This window comes from Colias croceus, chromosome 12, assembly GCF_905220415.1.
Source record: "Colias croceus chromosome 12, ilColCroc2.1".
In the NCBI taxonomy this organism is placed as follows: Eukaryota; Metazoa; Arthropoda; class Insecta; order Lepidoptera; family Pieridae; genus Colias; species Colias croceus.
This window is the reverse complement of record NC_059548.1, coordinates 1,102,064-1,120,721: the sequence shown is the minus strand read 5'-3', so window position 1 is coordinate 1,120,721 and position 18,658 is coordinate 1,102,064. Positions and strand designations below refer to the sequence as shown.

The 18,658-nt window shown below is 32.6% G+C and overlaps 1 protein-coding gene across 2 annotated transcripts in view; it reads right to left on the bottom strand.

Moving 5' to 3' along the window:
• Positions 1–7,669: 7,669 nt before the first annotated feature.
• The window catches only part of LOC123696167 (putative inorganic phosphate cotransporter), a 40,848-nt gene continuing 29,859 nt past the window's right edge, over positions 7,670–18,658 (bottom strand). For both annotated transcript variants that reach the window (XM_045642224.1, XM_045642223.1), the window contains exons 3-11: positions 13,164–13,343; positions 12,619–12,757; positions 10,945–11,171; positions 10,431–10,580; positions 9,954–10,086; positions 9,557–9,681; positions 9,011–9,130; positions 8,369–8,501; positions 7,670–8,067 (exon numbers count right to left, since the gene is read on the bottom strand). In XM_045642224.1, coding sequence (XP_045498180.1) covers positions 7,988–8,067; positions 8,369–8,501; positions 9,011–9,130; positions 9,557–9,681; positions 9,954–10,086; positions 10,431–10,580; positions 10,945–11,171; positions 12,619–12,757; positions 13,164–13,343 — 1,287 coding nt within the window. In that variant the 3' untranslated portion in view covers positions 7,670–7,987. The remainder of the gene's footprint in view (positions 8,068–8,368; positions 8,502–9,010; positions 9,131–9,556; positions 9,682–9,953; positions 10,087–10,430; positions 10,581–10,944; positions 11,172–12,618; positions 12,758–13,163; positions 13,344–18,658) is intronic.

The window sequence follows — 18,658 nt, the reverse complement described above, 5'->3', positions numbered from 1 at the left end:
CGGCTTCGCCCGTGGTACATATTTCGTAATAAAAAGTAGCCTATGTCATTTCTCGGACATCAAAATATCTCTATACCAAATTTCATGCAAATTGGTTCAGTAGTTAAGGCGTGATTGAATAACAGACAGACAGACAGAGTTACTTTCGCATTTATAATATTAGAGTCTGTGATATTAGTATGGATATAATAAAATTATTAAAATAATATTATTTAGGTATGTACCTACTGAAGTATAATTAATATTTATAAGTATATTTCATTATAATATTAATTCAATCAATTAATATTATAAATTTTCTTTCTTCATTTTCGATTTACCATTAATTTTCAGAATATGCTGTGAACAAAATTCAAAATTTTAATTCAAATTATTCTCCACATGATTCTCCAGTTTAATTTAATAAACACTTACTAGGACAGCATTAAACCTTTGTAAGTACGTCTACATTTTAAAATATTCATAAAATTGCCTTCACTCGCGTTTCAAACAAATACACTAACAAAACGAAAAACCAAAACAAATCTGTATAAATCCCTTCTACCAGCAGAAGTCAAATTAAAAATTCATGAGCCATACGAAACAATAGCGCAAAATTGCTGAATAAAGCCTTGTTAAAATGCAGTTGACTTTTGCCATTTGAATTTAGAATCTTCTATATAGTACTTACTTTCAATGCAATTCTGTGCTCCGTAGTTTTAATTACATTTACATTTTCCCGCTAAAAGGATATGAAGATCTTGTAGTTTGCAGTTTTGTATCTTCAATTATTGCTTTAAGTTTTGCTTAATTTTTAAGTAGGTATACCTACCTACGAAAGTTTGACGGGAGAATGTGTTTAAAAATAAATGCTTTCTGATAACTTGTCTATCTGTAATTGTTGTACCTATATGTTACGGTAGTGAATAAAACGATTAAATCATTGGATTAAATAATATTTATTTACGCCTATACAATAATAAGACAACATTGTGTGTCTTATTATGCCTTTAGAAGAATTAATTTAAATCGAACAATTGATTCATATATCTAGTTACTGTTTTGTTTTTCACGATTTTACTCCCAAGTTAGGTACTCTTAGTACCTAGATGATTTCTCGAAGATACTTATACTTAGTACCTAATTAACAAAACAAACTGTATGTATTATTTTCATCAAATAGCAAGTAGATAACTAATGACAATCAATGGACGATCATCGCTTGGCGGGTCAATTCCAAGATGGAAGCAATTACCTCCCTAATAGGATCATCAGCACTAATGCTATGCTGTTGGAAACAGAAAAACAGTGTGACATTATCTTAGTAATATTATTAATGCGAAAGTTTGTAAGAAACTATGTATCTATGTAATTATATATTACCTATACATTATATAGGTACCTATGCTAGTCTTTTATTCGGGTGATGATTGTTCCTTTAACTCCTCGAGGAGCATAGGGCCTCAGTAAACTTTTTCTAGTCACGTCAATTTTGGGCTTTTGCTTTGGCTCCTTGCCACGACAGGCCGGTTTTATTTAGTTCGGCAACCACGGATCTCTTCCACGATGCAGGGGGACGCCCTTTTCTTCTACGACCATCCGGGGGCGTCCAGTCTAAAGCTTCTCTCTTTTATTCGGATACCACACGGGAATTTGCGTTCAAGTTCAGTTTTAAAGAACACTATAGAGTTTCTTGCCGGCTATTCTGTGTAGAAGCTCTGTTAGAAACTGATGATAATATTATTTAGGTACCTAACTTATATCGGTCTACTTATTAATATAATTAAAAAAACACTGTAGAATACTATCTACATATTTGAGTTTGGGTTTTACATAATTCTAGATTGTTTGCATTTTACCTACACCTAACACCATTTAAATCGATTCAGGATTATTAGGTATTTGAGTGATTGAAAAATAAATTCCTATCCTTAAAAAATAAATTAAAAATTCATTTAAATACGAAAAACTCCAACATAATAATTATCCCCACCAGAGCCATATTAACAGGATACGCTTAATAAAATTGATTGAAAGGAAAAAGTTATTTAATTTTCTCTCATCGCTATGCCTGCCCCGTCATTCCATAATTACTGACTTTTTTCTGCAAAGCTAAGGACCAAAGTGTCCCTCATGAATATTTATATGGAAAACTATTTTCCCGACGAAGTGGGAATTTTTAATTAAACCCAAGACCATCCTTTTTAAAAAGTTTAAAGCTAAAATCACATTTAGATGTTTACTTCGCTTTTCATTCAGAATGTTTATTTTTTATGATATTTTTTTAATATTTAATGAACGTGCTTTGCATTAATTTTTATGTTAAATGTCTGTTAATTAAATGGCACAGTTTATTTGACTATCACTACGATGTGAATGTAACCATGCAGATAACTATGTCGGGCTTAGGGAAAATAGTATTTAAATTGTTTTTCGTATATATTTAGTTTTTAAAAAATATTTAATAAAGTTTCTACAAATGTAAACAAAAAATTGACACTACAGTATTATATAACCAATGTAAATCTATTTTTTTTTATCAAATTTAAATATGGGCACCGGAAAGCTTTATGCGGTAAGCGGTCGGAAAGTCGTATATGAAAACAACCAAAGCATCCATTTCATATCAACGATGTGGGCATTTTAATCGGTTTATTCTGACCTTTTAAAATATTGTAAAATCTCTTTTCAAGACTATGTACCAGAAAGCTTATAAATTTAAAATATATATCTCTATATAGTGTGGTATTTAGAGACGGGCTACTAAGGGCAGGTATCTTTACTGTTAAGGTAAAGGCTCCTAATACGGCGGTAGTCAAAATCGCTTCCTAATACGGTGGTATTTCTTTTTTCGAGTTTTATTCCTGTTTTATAAATTTTAAGTACACCAAAACGTAAGCTATTTATTCCAAATATATTACTCCATGACTTAACTAACGTTTGCAAGTATAGCACATAGACAACACAACAAGATCAATCAATCTGTGTAACGGCATCGACATGAGAGGTGTTTCCATACAAACGCGAAACAACAAAAGTAAGTACACTAATATTTATAAACTAAGTTTTTCGTATTAAAAAGCCGTTCAAGTTTGTATATGTATTGTTTATTGCATTTTCCTACTATTACACTCACTATTTAAATAGCTTGTTTCATATTTGTAAGTCATTTTCTACCCAAAAAATAAGAAATAAAATACCGCCGTAATACGATACAAATTTTATAGATTAATCCTAATACGGTGGCATAACTCCGAAATAGGAAAAATACTGGGCATGTTTAATTGTTTATAACTTTAATTTTATTTACTTATTGAATTAATTCCAAGATTAGTTGGAATAATTATTAATCTGATAAATTAGAAACCATATTCTGCGGTATGTTTTCTTAATTAGAAATCCAGTTAAATATGAAAATGGTTGAGTACAAAATGTTTGTTTCTTAGAAGGGGTAAAAATAGGAAGGTGTATTTTAATGTATCACCAATCATTTATTTTATATAACTGTTGATTTGAGTTTTACACATCTGAGCCAAAAAACTGTTATCATTTGATTAAGCATTTACATTCTCTTGTTTATCGAATTTTTGATGGGTCAGAATTAGGATTATTAAAAACACGAGTAGTTTTCCTATTACGGTGGTAGATATTTCCAGGTAACTCTGTATTAGGTTATATATGATCTCCTATTACGGCCCTATTTCATAGAACTTAAAATTACCAGATTTAGGGTTGCGTAAATAAATAAGAAGTTTTGTGTCTTTTTTTGTGGATTCTTATTTGATATGCGTGTTTTTTTTTTCCGATAAAACTAAAAGCATAAATGAAACACATTAAAAGTGAATCAACGTAATCAAACCAATGGTTAATGAATAAAAAACTTACAATTTACTTTACTAACACATTCCTATTATTTAACAAATATTATTTGTACGGAACTTCAATGTATATAATATCTGACCCTCCGTATTAGGAGCCGCCTACCGCAGTATTAGGCTCTGACCAAAATCATACCTCCGTATTAGGGAAAATCGACATGACTATTTAAATATTTTTTTAAAATAAGAAATATCATGAAAATAAACATAGACTCAACAGCAATACAAAATTTAAGTTCCACTTTTAACGATAAAGGGGTTTGGCACCTTTAGAAAGACTTACAAATGCTTATTTTTGATACTTACTTTCAAATGTTGCGAAATACCTCCGTATTAGGTGCTTTTACCTTATACCTTAACGAAAACGCTCCTAGCAGGCCATCCATATCTTTTTCAGATATTGTGAACTGCATTCACAAATTTTGGAAAAAAAAATACAGGCAGCCAATAATTGTCAACCTGTATATAACATAACTCCTATAAAAAGCATTGTTAAAGTAATTAAATGCTAAGGTTAAATGGTACAATGTAGGTACACAATTCGGTTTTTTCTGGTGAATAAATGATTATGATTATTATGATTTCCGTCACTTTAAATTTCAAGGTATTTACACATAACCCAATAGTCCTTTATTCCTACATATAATAGCCAAAATTTCCGCGTTTAGAGGCCATAAATTGTCACCAGAAGTCCGTTAAGATGTCTCTATGACACATACAAGGAACAGAACTGCTTCGTGTCGAGTCAGCATGTCAAACGGAGATTTATGTGATAACCTAATGCAAGGGAGATGGTGGTACATCGAGATCAAGAGTTTAGTGATTTGAAAGGATATTTATTATTTACTAGCTGTGCCCCGCGGTTTTGCCCGCATTGCTCCGATCCCGTTGGTCTTAGTGTGATGATATATTATAGCCTATAGCCTTCCTCGATAAATGGGCTTTATACCGAAAGAATTTTTCAAATCGGACCAATAGTTCAAACAAGCAAACAAACTCTTCAGCTTTATAATATTAGTATAGATGTACGAAGTATTTTGTTGTGTTTAAATTAGACAAAAATCTTTGTACACATATAAACAAGAAAAATATGCAAGTACTGTTAATTTAAAGGAAATAGAAGATGAAAAATAACTAACAGTGAAATAAAGAGGGAGTAACTTGTACTCATCAGTAGCACCTATAATAGGTAATGAATAATAAATAAATTTAACAAGAAAAGTTTTTTAACTTCAATAGTCACCTAATCAATAGTTTTATAAGACTTTTTTATCAGTCAAATAGGCTGGTATCTAACTTAAGGCTAGCTAATGTGAAATGCAAAAACTTAAGTACCTAATAGTTATGTACTATATTTCAGAATCATCATTATCAGCCTATCTCTATTATACCTATATACTAATAGTGTACATATTATTTGAAATGTAGAATTAACAGTTACAAAGTAATTTAATATTATTATCTCCCAGTGTACACCAAACTTATCTACATTTACGCTAGTAAGTTGTCACGACGCGGACGTACCTAATTCAATTAGCCCTAGCGACGAATTCAATTTCTCTCATCGTATGAAAATATTACAGAGATATTTTAGAAAATTAGATTTGTAAGGTACGAGCATCATAATTTTATCTAATTCCTAAAAGTACCATATTTTGTATTTTTTTCAGACATGACCTCGAAATGTAACCATAATATTATTTTAAAAGTAGAAATTGATTTACTGAAAAGTGAAAGATGAATCGTGTAATGTACGTCTAAGATAAAGTAAATGTATGGTATGCAACACTGAAAAAAATTGACAATATTATAATGAAAATGGAGCGACAATCTCCTAGTAGGTATATTATAGTTTTAAAAGATTTATAGAACTCACACAATTTTATATCTACCCATTCTATTTTAACACGTCAGTCAAAAACACACCTCTACGAAAATTCAAAATGTATTCTCAAGAACTGCATTAAAATTCATTCATCTTTTCCCTAGATGTGACAGCAGGTTTCCAGTTATTCGGTAATAAATACAACCTTACAGTATTCCTCATACATTACACTTTCCGACTTTTCCGACAGAAGAAAATTAATATGTCCCCTTTACTGACTTTCCATGTTTGGATAAAGTTCGACACAATTCATGAAAATATTTCTTAAAATCATGAATATTCTATACAATAATTTATATGTTTACTAGATTTCCGCCCGCGGCTTCGCCCGCGTTTAAAGAAAAAACTCAAATAGGTAGTTCCCGTTCCGGGATAAAACCAAATCTATTTGTTAATCCAAGTTACCCTCTATTTGCGTGAAAGAGTAACAAACACACACACATCCTCACAAACTTTCGTATTGATATTAATAAGTAGGATAGGATTTTTACAAAGAATTAAACTACGAAAGAATGGTAACTTAATTCTGGTGGAAACACACATTATATATTTTGTAATTGGAATAGATTTTCGAGAACCGCACTCAAATTTAAAACGGTTCAGTTGGGTTCAGTCGATTTTGATACACAAATCAATAAACCCTATGATATTAATTATTGTAATACGTATCGTTATATAAAGATAATAATATTATCATCACATTTATTATTATTCAGAAAAAGCCTTAGAGGAAAAAGCCGTCCTGTAGGTACCATAAATTTAAAGTTTATTTTTCGTTACAGTATTTCATCTGTATCCGACCATAATACTTTGCCGTTACATAAATCACCAGGATCTTCCCAGAGTATAAAACTGTTGCTATTTTCCGTCACTAGTTTTCAAAACCGATTTATCAACACGGCACAGCTAAATTTATTACAACTTTCGCAATCAAAAATTCATTTAAATCGAATTAGTGCATTTCTCTTACGAAATTTAATTTTGTTGGCATTTTAAGTCTATTTTCCAAGTGCAATAAACATTGTTTTGCTATAATGAGATTTTAATTTTCTTTTATTGTGTTCCCTTGGTGTTCCCAAATAATGTAAGTAGCCTGAATGAATAGTTTTCAATATGACAAATTTTGTTAAGGATGATCATAATAATTGCATAAGACGTTCAATTACATCTTTATCATTTAAACTAGCTGCTCCGCGCGGTTTCACCCCCGTGGCTCCACTCCTGTTGGTCGTAGCGCAGCGCGCGTGATGATTAGTAGTTAATAAAAGTAAAATAAAAGTCGTGAAATTAGCCCTATAACAAAATACCAGTTCACGATATTAGTACAACTCAATGCTAAAACTAAAGATTGTAGACTGTAGAGGGAATAAAGAAAAATACAGATTTATTTTTTAAAATTTATTTGACTAATAATATACACAAATTAATACTTTTAATTATTGTCTTAGACTTAACGTATACATTAAATTGTTATTTTAAATAAATTATTTAACAAAGGAATAAATTAAATGTCTTGTAAGCGAATAAATAACTTATAGTATTTATTGCACAAACATCACAGTCTATTATTTATAGATAATATATTGTATCTTCGTCTTATAGAAAATAAAAAAATGTGTGCGTGTACTAGTGTATACACGTAGTGAAATTTCTTTATGACCTCATTTTTCAAAAATAATTTACTATAATATGCAACTTTACAGAAATACGAAATCACGCGTGGTAGGGATAAGAAGAAGATGGCGCGTAACGGAAAAATGTCACACGTAACGAAAAAATGTTACACTAAATTTTTATCCAACCCCGATATAAAGAAGTTTCACTTCAAAACATGGCAACTTATTAAAAATTTCGTATACATATTTTCTTTTTGTTTGTTCGTTTCTTTCGAATATTATTATGAACAATACAAATATGTATATTCAAAATTATCGATCCAACATAGCTTTTGTTTGATAGTTGATAGTAAATTTAAACGCATAAGCATAATATTATAGAAAACTGGGTTCATAACTAAACTGCTCTTTGTGTCCATTAGTAATTAAAATAAAATTGTTTGAAATACAAAATATATTATTTACACGATTAGGATTTTCGCTATTTCGATGACTCGTTTCGGAATATTTCTTTTTATCTAATAGTAACAGTATACATAATATTATGTACAAATAATCTAATAATAAGTTGTTCCTTTGTACATAAACATAATTGACTAGTTTTGAGCGGTTGTATGGAATCCTCTAAATCAGAATTTATGTTCCCCGCTAGCCTCTTTGTCACTCGATTTCGGTTTTTCTTCCTTTTCTTTGTGTTTCACGCCATCCTCTGTAAGAAAAAAATGATTAGCTATAATAATGTAGGTAACGCTTATAAGTCCTTCACGTAATAGTCCAAATTTAGCCAGACAAAAGGTTTTAAACATCGACACATAAGTAGAATATTTTTAGCATACGTAGCTAACATGCTAAAAATATTCTATCGCTTCAGGTTCGATTTTTAATGCCTTTTCTATACGCAAAGGGGAAGTAACAAATTGTACCAGTCAATTTTAAGGTTACATTCCGTTTGAATTTTAAATTTGTAATTATTTTCTATTGGCTAAACGCTACAATATTAGAAAACTTACCAATACTAGCTGTAGGTTTCGGTTCGTTCCAGGGTTGAACAGTTCCAGAGTAGAATAGAAGGAAGAAGAGGTTGCTCAAGAAGTAGCAAGCAATCGAGATGAAGAAGACCTTGCGCCATTCTGAAGCACTTGTCTGTAGGAGAAATAAATCAATGTACAATTATAGTAGATATTGCTTTGTTTTGAACCTTTCAACGTTTTGACGATGTATTTCCAGTTATAGATACAATTTTTTTTAAGCTATTGCATAGCTTCTATCGAGGGCCTTGAGCGCGGGGACCGAATCGAGAAATTCCGTAACGAAAAAAACCTCACGCTCCCCACTCCGACGGGCGGAGGTGTGGCTTGAAGGCATAGCATGCAATAGCTTTACCGCGGCAGTCCCCGAGTGCCACACGTCGTTTTTTTGTATAAGGTAATTTTTTTAGTCTTCTAAACTAAAAAAAAATTTTTAGTCTGTCTGCGTTGAAATTTGATCTGGATTTATTTGTCAATAATTTACTTTAAATGTAGGTAGTGTTAAGTGTTACACTATAATTTCATTAAAGATCTATGCATGAATCTTTTCATATTCTAGTAAGATACAATCTTTTATGATTTATATATAGAAATAATAATAGAGCTATAGTTTAATACACTTACTTCATCTCGAACAACGAGGGTCACGCTCAAGGGAGCCATGATGGAGAAAATGTTTCCAAAGCCGTTGGTGATGCCCATCAAAGTACTGGCGAAGTTTGGAGACAGGTCGATGTGGGAAATCTGTAAAAGGAAAGTAGGATTAAACATTTATCTATAAAACGTAAAAAGTAACCCATTTTTTGATGAAAAACCATTTTACACTAATTACTGTCTTGTATTGATAAGTATTAGGTACCGACTATAGCTTTACGCGATGATATTTTGACGTGATCATGAACATAGTTTAGAATAACAGATAGGATTTTAAACCAATTTGATTCAAGCTCAAATTATTTCCCAATTAGTCTGTAAAAATAAGCGTAACTTACTTACTTCGCGTTACTTTTAAATAATTTAGTAAACAGCAAAATGAAACTTAAACTTTTTACCCTGCACAAAGCCACACCTTGTCATAAACACATTAAAAAAAAATATAGAACATCGTAATACGGTATGGTATACTTTCAGCTATGGTATACAGCCTATGGTGGAATTTGTAGTACTCACCAAGAATCCCACATAGTGAGCGCCATTCAAGCCAACAGTGACGGTCAACATAGCAACTGCGAGTGGCACATGACCTGCTGGGATATACGAGAGACCTAGAAGAGCTGCTGCTGGTCCCCAGAAGGCTGGAAAATTTATATAAGTATAAACAAATTATGTAGAATACGTATTAATAGGTGTGAATCTTGTAGGAGCTCACGCAAATAAAATTAAATCAATGTAAAAGGAAGAAGGTTGCCTGGCAGAGATGGCTTTTAGTATGTTTTAAAATAAAGAGTAAATAAATAAATAAAAACAATGAGTAATTTAACATAACATTAACAACACACAAACATAACATTATAATAGGAGACTGTCAAATTTTAATAATTATATAAAATATTTAAAAAGTACTCACAAATAGTATTAAAGATCTTTCTGGTAGCACCGTGGCTTAAAATATTTCTGTTTATCAAGAAATCAGCTGTCCAACTGAACACAAAACTGAGGATGTACATAGCAGCGTATGGTAATGCTGAGTAGATTCCATTCTGAAAGAAACAACAATTAATTATTAAGCTATTGCATAGCTTCTATCGCGGGCTAAGATCGCGGGCCTCGAGCGCGGAGACTGAATCGAGAAATTCCGTAACGAAAAACCTCACGCTCCCCACTCCGAGGCAGAGGTGTGGCATGAAGGCATAGCAATAGCTTTACCGCGGCAGTCCTCGAGTGCCACACATCTTTTTATTGTATACCTACTCGTAGATAATAAATTATGTAGTTTAAAATTTTAAAAAGAGTGTGTGCCGAACACGTGTCAGAAGTGAAAATTCTGTGGCATCGGTCAGTAGCATGAATCAAATGCATACAAATTACAAAGATTTAAACTCACATCTTTAATAGCAACACCGAGAACTTTGTCCATGTAGGAAGGCATTTCGGTAAGAAGAGTCCAGAAGCCCAAACTTTGGCCGCAGTGAGCGAGGAGAATTGCCCAGAATGGTAGAGATGTCCAAATTTTCTTCCATGGTGTAGGCATATTCTGCAAAAAAAGCGAAATTACTTTTTAGTCCGAAATAATTTATTAAACAACAGAATAAATTTTTAAAGTCTGTAGCCTATGTAATTATAAGACGGTTAAGTGTCCAAAGTAAAATTTAAGCTTATTTGTTTATCATGGAATTTATGAAAATTAAAGTTAATTTGCCAATAGATTGACTTTAAATGAACATAACTATATACAAAAGCAGGTAAGTAGGTATATTGATTTTAATTGATACAGATGATTCTCCATTAGCCAATTTATAAATATCCAAACCAGAAACCAAACACCCTTCAAATGAACCAAGAAATTCTGATTACATTGAAAAGAGCCACATGATACAAAACCATAATATCTTAAATACCTTTGACTGATTAATATCAGTAGCTCCTGCGCTGAGTTCAATGAACTTCTTTTCTTCCTTCGATATCCACCTGCAGGTACCAGGGGTGGAAGCTCCGAAGATGAACCAGATGACAGCAAATACGAGGCAGGTGATACCAGCAACGTAGAAGACAGATGGCCAGCCCCATTTGCTCTCGGACAGCCAACCGGCCACCACCATTTCGATGATTGTACCGAGTTGAGAGCCTGAAAAAAAGAAATATAGGATGAATCTATCTATTTACGAAAATTATTTAAAAGAAATATAGGATGAATCTATCTATTTACGAAAATAGTAATTCATATTAATAAAAAAAAGTTTATAATATTGAAGCATTTCCTCGATCACAGGTTGTCTGGTAGAAATCACTAGTTAGTGATAAGACCGCCTAATACACAATATTCCTAATAGCTGTTATTCTTTTTGTATTGTATTATTTGGTGTACAATAAAGAGTTAATTATTATTATTATTAAGCCAGTTTCAACTTTCACCACTAATTATTATGATTCAAGGACGATTCAATCGACTCTTGGTTTGTTTGATTTGCGTTCAAAAACTGAATAGAAGAAACTACTATATACTACTACTAGTCCTATCCGAGTAAAGCCGGGATGAGTATCTACTATCTAGTATTGTATAACATATTATTTGTTATGTTTCACTAGTTAGAATAGCGAACGAAGAACTATCCCAACAAGTTTCGTATGTTGCCTAATTTTCTTGCTGGCAGAAGTTTAAAGTGAAGCAGATGCTATGTTGTTGTTAAAATATTATGTAGTATGACTAATGACTATAGTAAAAATGTTCTTCTGTTCGCGTTAACTTTATTACTGTATGCGCTTCTTATAACTTTTCTGTAACTCTGTGTCTAAATGGGATCCTCATTATACTTCTTTTTACGATTATTACATACAACAACTTTACAATCTCCCAAGAGAATAAGCAATATTGGGTTAAGAATTGAAATTGCATTTTTTTATACTGGTTTATTGGTGGTGTATTTTAATCTAAGTTTCTCCACGCTAGCTAACTCAATTTTGAAAACAAATAGTCGCGGTTTCGATACGTTTTGCATGTTGCTTGTAATTTCCCACAAGACTTGAGATGGAAAAATCTGGAAACAATTTCGTTGAACGAATATTGTTAGTTTTTATTTGTTATCCTAACTGAACATTATTGAAAAGTACTTCTTGTTTATATGTATCATATTATTCTCAATTGATTGTATTGTTCCAAGGTACGAAACCGTTATCATTTTACAAATTATGGCTTTGAAATGAACTCGACTATTATTATATTATACTTATGATTTATTCAATGTTATCATGTCATGGTATATAGAATGAAAATTAAATTTGCCATGCCATGAAGCCTGAGTGTGGTTGAGTGATTGCAGTAAAAGACCTAAAACTCTCATTTTTCGACGCTGGAAATACTGCTTTAAGACATTAGAGGTATGTTAAGATCCCTGACAGCAAGCGTACGTGGAAATTGTCTGAAGTTCTATAATAATAATATATTATAAGGGATTATGTAAGGGATATATTATTATTTATATTATATTATGTATGTAGGTACTAGCGAAGTAGCTTATCCCTTGGAAGAAATTCTAACAGCAATATTTTTCTTCATAATATAGTTAGATACGTACCAGAATATACAATAGTTCCCATCCGGCTTCTCTCTGACAACGGTGACCATTGACCAATAAGCCCATGAATGCTTGGATACAGCATACCCTGAGATAGACCCATGAGGATCCTGCACGCACATACCGCTATCCAGTCTCCCTGAAAACAGAAAACAAGTATTAAAAGATTCTTTGTTATTTATACTATAAAAAGTAGGTATTTAAATCCTTCATTTACTTGAAAATCGAATGTTCAACTATGCTTCTAATACAGACTATAAAGTTATTCGACTTGTTCTTAGTCAACCATAACGTAAACAATATTTATTGTTAACAACAGATTTTAATAAACATCGCCAAATAAACATCAACATTATAATAAATTATAACCACTAAAGTAAACTATATAATATTAATGGTATCTAGATAATTTATGGAATATCGAAATTACCTATTTTATTAAATTATTTTGGTGAATATTGCTACAGTGCAATTAGCTGTTGCACAAAATTAATGTAGCCAGAATCTGATAAAATATTGTCATTAAAAATCACTTGCAAAATTACCTTAGTAGCCAACAAAGGTGTAAACAGATTGACAACGCCCGTGATCAGCATGGAAACCAGCACCAGCATCTTCCCGCCAAATCTTCCAGCAATCAGACCAGCTGGGATCTGCAGTACCACGTATCCCCAGAAGAAGGAGGATAGGATCGTGTCCCGGATGCCTTGCTCCCATGCGAACACCTGGAAAAAAAATCCATGATTAAAGCCATAGTATAGTTCTAGATTTACGCCCATGGCTTCGCCCGCGTTTTCAAAGAAAAACCGGGATAAAAATTAGCCTATGTCTATTCTGGGTCTTATGGACCCTATGATCTAATTGCTATGTCTAAATTTCATTGTAATCGGTTCAGTATTATTTGCGTGAAAGAATAACAAACATCCATCTTCACAAACTTTCTCATTTATAATAAGTAGGATTATTTGCGCCAGTAGATACTTATTTTGTCTTGTTAGAGTAGTACCTTACTTATATTAATTTATATTCAAAAATAAAAGGAGTTTGTTTGATTGTTTGTTTCTGGATGAAAATCGGTCCTGTCATACATAATTTAAAAGTAATTTTATATATTGTATATTAATTACAAATTAATTCCATTAAAAATACATTAGTAATATTAATCATTTTATTTACGTATATTTTTATTGTTAATTGTTTAAACAGCTTGTATTTCGCATATTTTATCAGAAATATGTTTAAGAATGACATAGACTATGTTTTTATTTAAAAATTCATCGAATAGGTTATTATTTTTGCTGCTTTCCATGTATATATTTTAATCGGGATCAATCCAAGTCAATAATAATTTATTTGGGAACTTAAGTTACACAAATTACGTAATGTTACATAAAGTTATAAATAAAGTGCATTGAAATACATAATCTAATTATATATTTATTGGACTGTTTCCATCCGCATCTTATCATTAAGGACAAATTGCGGGGTAATAATTAGAAAATTATTGACTACTAATAGAGCCTCATATACAATGAAAAAGGTATTTTATCACTTTACATTCTCATCATTACGTGTGACAGCCAGTGACGCATTTTGAGGCAGACAATGGGCCTTATTATGTCATATTATCCATTCTAGCGACAGTTCCTGTTAAGGGAATTTCAAATGGATAAACCTATTTTCAGTTGGGAAAATTTATTTCCGTTTTAAAGGATGTAATACAAGCAACTAATAGTACTTTATACTTAATATTAAAAACTTTAAACTCTTCAGATTTATAATATATGAGAATCATATTAACCTTTAGATATTGTATGGAAATGTTATAACAACATTAAAACCAAAATAGTTCCAAAACTTTCTAATTAATTCTGTATTTTGCTTTACGTTCTATTTTCATCAAATCTTAAGTAATTTCATAGTAGGTAACAAACTTCCCGTATAAATTTAGATACTGCGTAAGTGCGTAGGCTTTATCTAACTAATTACTCAGTAACTTTTTAAATAGAATTGACAAGAATTACGGATTTATTCCTAATCAAAATTAGTATAATTTTACGAAGCATAAAAGTCCCCAGAAATTCTAGTTTAGTTTTATCATACTTAATTCTTTAGTTTTTCGATAAAAACACAACAAAATATAAATCGTACACACGTGATGGCTCATGCCGTGATGAGGAGTAATCCTTTATATTAACATAATAATATAACGTAGAAACCATACACTAGAAAAACACAATATTTATCTACCAAAGAGAATTTAACCCTTCATCTTTTTAAAAATGTACTGGACCACATATTTTGGGATTCTGCACTCAAGGATCAATGGTCCTTCACTCGAATTCTGTTTGTAGTTCACTTTTGAGTTTCAGTGAAATTTAAAGTGCCACTTTAAAATAACGAAAAAGAAAGAATTATAAAACATTGTTAAACATTACTATTGTTTTTTTATACAAGTAAAGGTTACATTTTATGAATCGTACGTTTTAATTACGTATTTTTTACATTACAAATCATTTGGAAAATATATTTTAACCCTTATTCAAACGCGAGCCTGTGGAGGAGGAGTTAACAAAAAAGTAAGGTACGTTCCTGGGTAATTTTGGGTCGTAGATTTCAAAAATTCACACAAAAGAGGGGTTAGTGGGGGGGAAGTAACCTTTCTTTGGTGGGATATATATATCCCGTCATCTGTTCTCTCTTGTAAAAAGGTTGGAAAGGTGGGAACTATAGCTCCCAGTGTCCAGTATGACACCAATATTTTCAAACACTAGCTAGTTGCCCTGACTCCACTTGTGAATTAAATTTTATCGTAAAAAATTATATAGATCATATTTTTTAATAAAGCAGGAGAAAGTACTCATCAATGCAAGTTTTTTTTACTAAGGGAAGAATTCGGGAATTGAAAAATGAATGACTTCAACATAAACAAGGCATTTTTCTCAAACAAAATAAAAGCAATAGGTTAGTACTAATGTATTGAGTTACGATGTCTAATTATCTGATCAGAAAATAATGAATAACAATAAATAAGTTGCTTATACCAACTAAAAAAGATTTTTCAGACACACGGATTTTATATATAGAATTTCCGAATGTCGTGTGCAGTGAAGAACACTGGGATGATATCTTCCCACCTAAAGACTTAATTTCAATCGACTCTAACAAGGTATAAACATCATCTGTCAAACTCTGACATGTAAACATTGTGTCCTTAAACATTTGTTATTTAAAAATAGTTAAAGTGGTCTAAAGTTGTGTTGTTATTGAGAGAACATTTTAAGAGTCTCCAAATTGTCATCCTAAATTTGAAAATAGTTCCAAAACATAATAAAACGTCGGTGAATCGGCTGAGAGTTATTGTTGATTTAAATCGTGTGATATACGTGAACTCACCTGGCTTATTACGATTGATTACATTATTTATCAATCCTGTTACACAATAAACAATATAAAGTGCAAACAGTGCGAAATTGTGCTAGTGAAAGTATTTATTTACGTTATAAGTGAACGTTATAAATTTTTATATTACCCTCAGTCATAACTGATAAAAATAAATTAAAAAATCCGAAGAACAATATCGCGTAATTTGACTCGACGCTCAACGGTTGGCTTGGCTTCGTGTAACATACATCGGTATTAGAATCTTGAGTCCTTGGTTCGATCCCTCGTAATACCAAATATATTTTTCATTTTTTTTTTTTTTTATCATCTACTTTAACAAGAACTTACATAATCTTTTACCGAATATAAGGATAAAGAGAGGAAAAAGAGAAAGAAAATAGATAGTAATAATATTATAGTAAATCAAAGTAAATTAAATATGGCCTCTAATAATAAAGGTCTCTTGTGTTGTGCATGCCCAAATATCATTAGTGGACTCGAATACCTATCTTGTATACACTGCACAAGTCGTTTCGATCTGTTGTGCGCTAACATCCCCCTTAAGAAATTCAACTTAATGTCGGAATCGCAAAAAAGGGGATGGACTTGTCAGGCATGCCGCAATAAAAAGATTCCTAGAGGTGACAATTCAAATACCCCGGTTCGCTCAAATGCACTTACACATAAAATTACAAGTTCTTCAGATGACGAGCAAATAATTCAAAGCAACATTACTCATCGGAAGAAATCGGCGCAGAACCAATCTAAGTCAACAATTTGTGATCCGAACTTATTATCCTTAATAAAAAGCGAAATTCAATCAGCAGTGCATGAGGCTGTTAAAGCATCAATCGATTCTTATATATCGAAGGAGTTAAATGGGATCAGAGACCAATTATCAGTTTTAAATGACTTTCAAAAGACTTTAGATTTCTTATGCGCCGACTATGACCAATTAAAGTGCGAATTTAAACACATTCAAGATACTACTTCGATTTTGAAAAAAGAGAATTCTGTATTGCAATCTAATGTCAGCGATTTATCAATGCGCATTAATTTATTAGAACAACATGCACGTGAGAATAATGTGGAGGTGAACGGACTGCCTGAAAATAAAGCCGAAAACTTAATTTCTGTAATGAAGCAGCTTTGCTCCATCGTTTCCTACCCAATTCAGGAATCCGACATTATAACATGTACACGCGTAAGAAAACTCGACGATTCTAATAAAAGACCGAGATCTATTATTTTTAAGCTCCGTAGTACACACGTTCGAGATGGAATAATATCAGCTGTGTCAAAGTTTAATAATAACACACAAAACGATCGTATTAATTCTAGTTTGTTGGGTTATGGTGGAAATAAGGCTCCTATCTATGTGTCGGAACATTTATCTCCATATTATAAGTCCCTTCATGCTAAAACACGCCTCGTTGCAAAGGAAAAAGGTATAAAATTTGTCTGGGTAAGAAACGGGAGAATTTTGACCCGGAAGGATGAGCGATCTCAACCCATACAAATTAAGAATTTCGAATCTCTTAACAAATTATAATATCATTGCCCTAGGAAAAAGTCCCATATTCAATATTTTACCATTCAATATATATTATCAAAATTTTCGAGGTATGAAAACTAAACTAGATGGTATAAGGTTAATGTCACTGCAAACCGAATACGACATAATTATTGGTACGGAAACTTGGTTGGATTGTTCAGTATTTGATAATGAGATTTTAAATGAAAATTATAATATATATAGAAGAGTCCGTCCAAATCCAGAACCAGCGTACGAAATGTATCCATCTACAGCGAGGCGTGAGACAAGGTGACGTAATCTCGCCGAAACTGTTCACCAACGCGTTAGAGGATATGTTTCGGACGCTGGATTGGAAAGGACGAGGCATCAATATCAATGGTCAGTGCATCTCACACTTACGATTTGCCGATGACATTGTCATTATGGCTGAATTGCTGCAAGAGCTGAAGCAAATGTTGAACGACCTAGTTGAATCTTCCTCACGCATCGGACTCCGCATGAACGCAGAGAAAACAAAGGTTATGATTAACGCTCATGTCTTACCGGAGCCGATAAACATCCAAGGAGTATCTCTCGAGATTGTTCAAGAGTATGTCTACCTAGGGCAAACGCTCCAACTAGGTGGGAACAATTTCGAGAGAGAAATCAACAGGAGGATACAGCTGGGTTGGGCAGCTTTTGGTAAACTGCGTCGAGTCTTCTCGTCGTCACTACCACAATGCCTCAAGACAAAGGTATTTAATCAGTGCGTCCTACCAGTCATGACCTACGGAGCCGAGACGTGGACACTGACAGTACGACTGGTCCACCAACTCAAAGTCGCTCAGCGAGCTATGGAGAGAGCTATGCTCGGTATTTCTCTGAGGGACCAAGTCCGAAACGAAGTAATTCGCCAGAGAACAAAAGTAACCGACATAGCCCAACGAATTAGCAAGCTGAAGTGGCAGTGGGCCGGTCATATGTGCCGCAGAACGGACAACCGCTGGGGCACACATGTCTTAGAGTGGAGACCGCGACTCGGCAAACGTAGCGTAGGACGCCCTGCTACACGGTGGAGTGACGACGTCCGCAAGGTTGCCGGTCATAACTGGCGGCAAAGAGCCAACGACCGGGCTCAGT